General features: G+C 43.3%; 1 protein-coding gene across 1 annotated transcript; it reads right to left on the reverse strand.

Annotated features, from left to right (window-relative positions):
* Positions 1 to 1,206: 1,206 nt before the first annotated feature.
* PCDH9 (protocadherin 9) lies at positions 1,207 to 7,227 on the reverse strand. The gene is made up of 2 exons (XM_068526629.1): positions 6,690 to 7,227; positions 1,207 to 5,418 (listed from the first exon to the last, which is right to left on the reverse strand). Exon 2 carries the CDS (start codon positions 5,281 to 5,283, stop codon positions 2,185 to 2,187), a length of 3,099 nt encoding a protein of 1,032 aa, XP_068382730.1. The 5' UTR covers positions 5,284 to 5,418; positions 6,690 to 7,227; the 3' UTR covers positions 1,207 to 2,184.
* Between the last annotated feature and the right edge of the window lie 592 nt (positions 7,228 to 7,819).

Raw genomic sequence — 7,819 nt, forward strand, 5'->3', positions numbered from 1 at the left:
ACTCAGCATCTTATTTCAAAGATTACATCGTACAAACAAATTTCCAATGACTGACTAAGCCTCAACAAAAGATCTTTCCCATACTTTGCTGAAATGCACTTAACGTTTATGTCACTGTACTATATATAGATTCAACTTTGGGGAAGAAGTCAGAAAAAGTGGGTCTGTACATCAATGCTCATAATACCCACCACACATAATATGAAAAGAAAGATGACGACGTGGGAATAATATCAGCATGTGTCTTTGGAAAACAAATTTCAGATTTTATATGAAAAGTTTTAAATCGTGTTATATTTTTCAAGATATTATGCAAATCATAAAATATCATCAGTATTTTGAGTGACTTTCCCATTAAAAGCAAATAATAAAAAGCCATGTTTTCTTTTCATTAAAATAGCAACTTTATATTTAAATCCACTTAGTTTCAAAAATTACTTTTCTCATCATGATTAACTATTTACCAACATTTATAAACCTCTACTAAACTCAGATATTTTCTTAACTTTAAAACATCAAACCTCTTTTAAAAAGCTCATGAAGTTAACATGAAAATAACTCATTCCAAATTCTATGTATATCCAATAACTTCATATTCTCCTCTAGAACCTCCAAACTGACTTATTTTAATTCCTTTCATCCTGTGCATTCAAGCTCTTGTACTTTCTAAATGCTCTAGATATTTAATCTTTTAAGAAATGTAGATTTTAGTTGTAAAATCGTAGGAGTTATACTTAATGTTCTGAAAGAATCTCTGTGATTCACTGCCAAAATTATTTTAATAAATATCTTACTACCATGAAACCTTAAAGTCACTGCAGAGCAACAAACATTGGATGGTGAGAGACAGAGTTTCAATAGACCATTCTCACCCGTCCCACCACCACAGGAAAAAAAGAAGAAAAACTCTTGACTTTTCAAATACTAAGCAATGACTGTCAATACTATCCTGAAAATTTATTTTGCTTTACTTGATTCTCTAAAATCTGTATGTTCCTTATTTTTAACAAATTCAGATGGGTCATCACCATAGGTGGACTCAATACCAACAAAGATAGAACTTGGATTACAAAATCCTAGAAAGTTGGTGTGTGAGAGCTGATCACAAAGAGCAAGCAAATGAACTGACATGCTAGTCGCTCCAGAGCAACTATCATTAAATAAAAGGTATCTTTGGCTATAGTACCAGCTTGATCTTTCCCTCTCCCTTTCCTTGCTACTGTGGGATTGGCAGCTGGCCAGCACAAGGGACATGATACCCTAGTGCCATCTACAGGCTATTATTGACACTCAAATTTCATGGCAACAGACAAGCAACCAGTGAAATAAATTAGACAGCGCTGCATTTAAATCTTTATTAACAAGGAATTATTAGACCTAAGAAAAACTAATTCTGGATTTGGTTGAAATATGAGTTTCTCAGCCTCTTAATCCCTCTTCATATGGCATATTTCACAGTTTAAAATGAGTTATGACAGATCACTTATGCATTACTAAGATGAGAGAATATTTACAATGGATTCATTCTTTTCTGTATAAATCAGTTCTATTAGGGAGAAAGTATTCCTTCTTCTTTTATTTTTTTTATTTTTTGAAAGAGGACTTTGGCCATTGGGGACAATCTGCAAACCTTTCTATTCAACCCCCAAATTACTATATTACAGTAAAATCATCTGAAATTAAAGAGAAGACTTCCTATATGGCTTAGTTGCAATCTATCAACAATCATGTGCTTCACAGCTGATATACATTTAATATTCTACTATCTTTTTTAGAGACTAAAAAAAAATTAACCCCTTTAGCAACCACAGCTGTAACATAATTATAGTCACACCTTCAAACATCATTTAAAACGAGATTTGAAGGTGACTTTTGAGATCAAACGGTAATGTGAAAATCTTGAAGCAGTCAATTTGGAAACCCCAGGAGCAGAATTTGGCCTATCAGGACAGGTTTTCTTCCTCAGCAAACGTTATCTTGGGACATTTTGGAATAATTTCCTCTTTTCATCTTTTGCCATTTGAAGGAAACTGGGAGTTTAAATAACTCTCAGAACTCAGAAATTTCAAAGCTGTTCTAAAAATTCTTGACTGAGCCCCAGAGGAATAGAAAAGGGGTCAAGTTTTTTTTCCCCTCTTTATAACTAAGCTAAAGTTAGACCAAAACAAGAGACACACTGGCACGTTAATACTGGTTGACTGGGCACTTGTATGCAGTACTTATAGACCAGTAAAAGTGCTCATTTACCTGTCTGGTGTGTAAGGGGCCCTTTGTCTTGAAGCCTCCTTGGGAACTGCACTCTGAGGCACTGAAGTGATCTGAACTAGTGGAAGAGCGTTTGGAAAGGGTGTCACAACCCCCGACAAAGGTGTTGTCCAACGGGAGCTCCTGGATCACGTGATGCTTTTTCACGGAAACCGGAGTGTCTGGTTTAAGATGGAAAGCGGGCTGTGGAGAAGCGGATTTGTAGTGCTTGGCCAGGTCAGGGCTGTTCGGCTTGAAGGTGGTTGGAGGTGCCGGACCCCAGTCAAATCTACCTATGCTTTGCTCCTCCAGCTCAGCCGGCAGGCTTATTGTCCCATTGATGGGTTCGTGAACTGCATCATCGGGTTTGGACTCTTCGATGGTAACAAAGTTCAAAAGAGAGCTCTTGGGAGACTTTCTTTTCTTCCTTTTCTTTTTCTTGTTTTGTTTGTTCTCCTGGTTTGGGGACATCCATTCGGCACCTTGCTTGCTTCTCTGAGCTGCTTTGAATCTTGATGCATGGCGACAGCGCACCAGAACGGTGACAAAGATCACAACGATGACCACCATGGCACCTGCGACAATGGCAATCATGATGGTGAGATAGTCCTCGTTTTGATAGGGTTGGCTGCTATCGCCTATGTTCCTGTCCAATGGGGTCTCCATAGTCCTGCGAATCAAGTCATAGATATAGGAGGCATTGCCAGCAGTGTCATTGACATAAAGAAAAACAAGCACAAGTGTGTGCAGAGACTTAGGGTATCCCAGGTCACTTATGTTGACCACCAATCGGTGCAAGCCCACATCAGTAGGTGCTGGTTTTTCTTCCAGAGTGATGTTACCTGTTACTGGATCAATCCGAAACAGGCCTTTGTTGTTCCCACTCACAATTGTATACTTAAGTTCAGCATTCATCCCAGTGTCAATATCCACAGCAAAAACTTCTGCTATCACGGAGCCAGGAATGGCTGAGAGAGGCACCAACTTAAAAGAAGTATTAGAAGGTGGTGAAATGACAACTGGACTATTGTCATTGACATCCATGACATTTATAGTTACTTTTGCAGTAGAGGAACGGGGTGGTTGCCCCCCATCAGTGGCTTTGACATCGAAAGTGTAGGAACTCTGCTGCTCTCTGTCAAATGAGACATTTGACTTTATGACTCCAGAATAGGGATCCAACACAAAATTATCATTGTCATTTAGAATGGAAAGAGTCACAGCTTTATTCTCTCCAGCATCTGCATCTGTCACTGTGATTACCCCCACAGTACTATACTTTGGCAGATTCTCAGACACAAAAAATTGAAAATGATTATGAGTAAACTTGGGGCTATTGTCATTTTCATCCAGAACAGTAACTATCACAGCCGCTTGGCTTTGGAGGGGAGGGGTCCCATTGTCCCTGGCAGTTACTGTAAAAATGAATCTTTCTTGTTCTTCTCTGTCAAAGACTCTGGAGGCTGTCAAAACTCCTGTCTTTCGGTCCAGATCAAAGAAGGAGGCATTCGGTCCAAGCTGATAAACAATATCTGCATTTTTCCCACTGTCTTCATCTGTGGCACTAATGGTTGTTAAGTACAACCCACGACGGTTGTTTTCAGCAACTGACAGCTCAATTACAGGCTGGTTGAAAATTGGTGGGTTGTCATTTTCGTCCTCAAGCTTAACCCTTACCAGAGCAGTCTGATTTAAACTGGGCTTCCCAGAATCAGAGGCAACAATTTTAAAGCTGAATTCTTTGGTGCCCTCATAGTCCAACAAAGAGGACGTCTCTAACAAATATTGGTTGTCGTATACTGCCTTCAAATGAAACGGGACCTCTCTTTCAATAAAACAGATCACTTTGCCATTCACATCTGTGTCCTTATCTGAAACTGTAATTAGGGCAATCTTTGTATTGACAGGATCTTTCTCAGACAAATACACTGTGCCATTGATGGGACTTATAATGTACCTGAGGTCTATGTTTGGAGGGTTATCATTTACATCAGTGACATTGATGGTAACCGTTGCTCGAGCGGGAGTGGAGCTGCCATCACTAGCCAGCACTGTCACTTTGTGAATGGCTGTCTCCTCTCGATCTAAGGACCTCTGAACTGTAATCAACCCAGTAGTATTATTTAAAGCAAAGAGTCTTTTGGTTGCAGGGGCGACCTGGGCACCAAAAACGTACCGGATTTCAGCATTACTGCCTATATCTGCATCAGTGGCATGGAGCTGAATTACAGAGGTGCCTACGGGAGCATTCTCTGGAATATGCACCTCCACTTGACCCTCTTTAAACACTGGCCTGTTGTCATTTACATCACTTACTGTGACCTGCAGTATGGCTGTGCTGGATTTCTGTGGAGTGCCTCCATCCTCTACTTTGATTTTCATCACATAGGTATCTTTCTGTTCTCTGTCCAAGTTTTGCTGAACAATCAATTGCGGCCACTTCTCTCCTTCCGGAGTTTCCACGATATCCAGTCCAAAAACACTCTGCCCATTTAACAATTCATAATGCTGTACACCATTGAAGCCTGTGTCAGGATCTGTTGCTGATGGAATTGGAAAGCGGCTGTTGATCAAAGTGTTTTCTGGGATGGAAATATTGATGACAGGAGATGGAAACATGGGGGCATTATCATTGGTATCCTTGACAATTATTTTAATTTTGATCAGCCTGAAAAAATCATTGGGGAGGATCACCACCTCAAGTTCAAAGAAACACTCATTCTCCTCATCGTAAGAGGCTCCAGCACAGAGTTTTTCTCTGTCTATTCTATTGGAGGTTGTGAAAATTTCGCCAGTGCTACTGGATACTTTCACCAAAGGGGCATCCCCAGCTTTAGAAACCAGTCTGTAGACAAGGCTGGCGCTGGTCCCTGTGGCAGCATTGATGTGAGAAATGTTCAGATCCTTTGGTATGTTTCCTATGGGCACATTTTCAGGCAATTCCTCTCTAATAGTGTAAATAAGTTCTTGAGCTATTGCGGAATCCAGCCTTAAACAGGCAATCAGAGCAGCCAACAGGTACAAATCCCTCAGGTCCATGATAATGTATTTATTTTCTTTTCCTGGATTTTAGGGTTTAAAGGTTTCCACTGAGGAATGATGCACAAATTGCAAGAGGAAGCGTGCATGGGCTGGAGGATGCATTACATCTCATGACTTATTTGGAGACAGCCACTGTCAACACAATCATATAGACAACATTATTCTTCAGTAAACAAAAGCACACAGTCACGAAATATCACAACACATTTCCCCACTGCATATTAGTAAACATGGCAGTTTGTTCTGCCACTGTTTGCAACTTAACTCTGTGGATAAAAATACTAAATATCCCCTGCTTGTTGCATTTGCCCAGAGAAAATGAAATTATCTACTTTTGAATTAAAGACAGCTGCTATTTTTACCTGTATTCACCCACACTGTTTTCAGGACACTGTTTAATTCAAAACATGCGTTCTTGTTCTCCTCTTCCCCTCCACCACCACCATGCCCCCACCTCCCCATCTCCCTCCATCCGCCCCCCCCCCCCGCCCCCGTCTTACCCGCCTCCTGGCTTCTAACCCACCTCCCTTAGTTTTTTTGGGAGCCAGTGAAAAACACTAACTATTTAGCTATGGTTCCTGCTAACTGCTTTCTCACATGTCATACGTGATGTGTTTTCTTCTCTGCCACACTGAGTCATCTCTTTCTTATAAAAAGACTATCTTTTTTTCTTTCCTCCCAGTTCTTCAACTGCCTTCTAAATACAATTTTACTGGGAAGCAAGCATCCGGACATGCTGCTGCAGCATCAGAAGCAAGTCTCTGGCCACTGTATAACCTCATTGCCTAAAAGCACAATACCAAGACCTTCAGTTTCTTACCCAGACCTTGCTCTCATTTCTCCATGTTGCCAAATTATCACCATTAGAATTAAGAAACACATTAAAACTTTTAGAATATATATAATAACATAGGATTCCTTATCCTAGAGGTGGAAGAGAGTGCCAAGATATAAGTGAAACGCAGCTAACATTTCCATGTAACAGCACAATATTTTCTACTGAGCATAAAAGAGGGGGAAAAATGCAGTTTCTTAACCCCGATCTCCGGTTGTAGTATTAGTAACATCTGCCACACGTAAATACTGCAACTCAATAACGCAGGTAAAAAGCCTTCTGCTTAGATGCCCTCCTAACTGCAATTTAAACGGGTGCAAGGCTCCAGGCAGCTACCTACTTGAGTAGAACTGGTCAGTACCCAGGCTCTAATCTTATCTGCATTAGGCTGCACGGTAGCTGATGCCCGCGATTAGTTCCGGCAGAGTGATGCAGGTAGGGATGCAGATACAGCCTAGTAGGTGAGCTCTGCCCCAACCGTCTACCCAATAACAAACATCCCTCGTCTACACCGAGGACATATCTAAACACAAAATTTACAATTGTGCATGTGAAACTTTATACTTACGTTAGTTGCCTCAACCTTTCCCCTTTCCCGGTATGCTGCAGTTAGAAATGAGCTGTTTCAGCACATAGAAAGCCATGCATCTGGTAGCACCAGTTTGGGAAGAAATCAGAAGCAGCAAAACGTTTCCTCCTTGTAAAATGTGTTGCTTCGGGCTGGCAAATTAGCAACTCCAGAGAACAAATTCACAGATTTGTCGTTAGTCATTCTCTCCACATTTCGTCTCTATTACCCACGGGGTCTGAGCTCTTCTGGTATTTAACGCACACACAACATCCAGTTGCACTTCTTCAGCTCCGGGGTATTTTCCACAGCATCAAACATACCATTTCCCTCCGATGTCAGTACTGCTTAAGTCTCTAACTTCTTGTAGGAAACGTCAGAGTTGGGGTGATGGTGAGTCTCTGGCTGCTCTCGGGGTGGGTGACAGTTGCCCGAAAAATTCCTAATTGGTTATCTCTTTCGTGCTTCGGAGACTCTAGGGCGCTCCTTCCTGTCTGGCACGCTCTCCCTCTCTCCCTTCTCCTTTGCCCCTCTCTCCTTCTCTCCTCTCTCCGAACTGAATTTCTTGATAGAACTCTCAATAAGCCCAGAGGGAGGGCGTGACGGCATAAGCCCCGCCCCCGGCCCCTGATTGGCCCGTATCTTGCGGTGCGGGCGGCCGCAGCTGGGCGTGGAAGAAGGCGCTGACTATCTGCCAGCCTCTCCTCCCCAGCGCCCCCTCGGCAGCCGCGAAAACCCGGAGACCCGATCCTGGCCCCGGGAGAGCCGGGTTCCAGGAGGTGCACTGAGCATGCCCAGCAGGGTCCGGCCCGGGAGGGAAAAGGCGACGCTCCCCAGGCCTCCGCGGACGCGGCTCTCACGGGCGCTGAGGGGCTGGCGGCTCCTCCGGACGGCACGGGGCGGCGAGCGGCCGAGACCCGGCGGTCGCACGAGCAGGGGGCGCGGGAGGCCGGCCGGGCGTGCAGGCGCGGATCCGGCAGCCTCGGGCACCGTTGCGGGCGGTTGGGGAATGCCGAGGCGGCTCAGCTGCCGGCGCAGGTTCCACACTTCTCTTTGCTAAATGGAGGGACCAGAATGCACAGATGGGAGAGTCCACCCGGGGTCCGAGACACACTGTCGGCCCTCGGAGG

This window comes from Eschrichtius robustus, chromosome 18, assembly GCF_028021215.1.
Source record: "Eschrichtius robustus isolate mEscRob2 chromosome 18, mEscRob2.pri, whole genome shotgun sequence".
In the NCBI taxonomy this organism is placed as follows: domain Eukaryota; kingdom Metazoa; phylum Chordata; class Mammalia; order Artiodactyla; family Eschrichtiidae; genus Eschrichtius; species Eschrichtius robustus.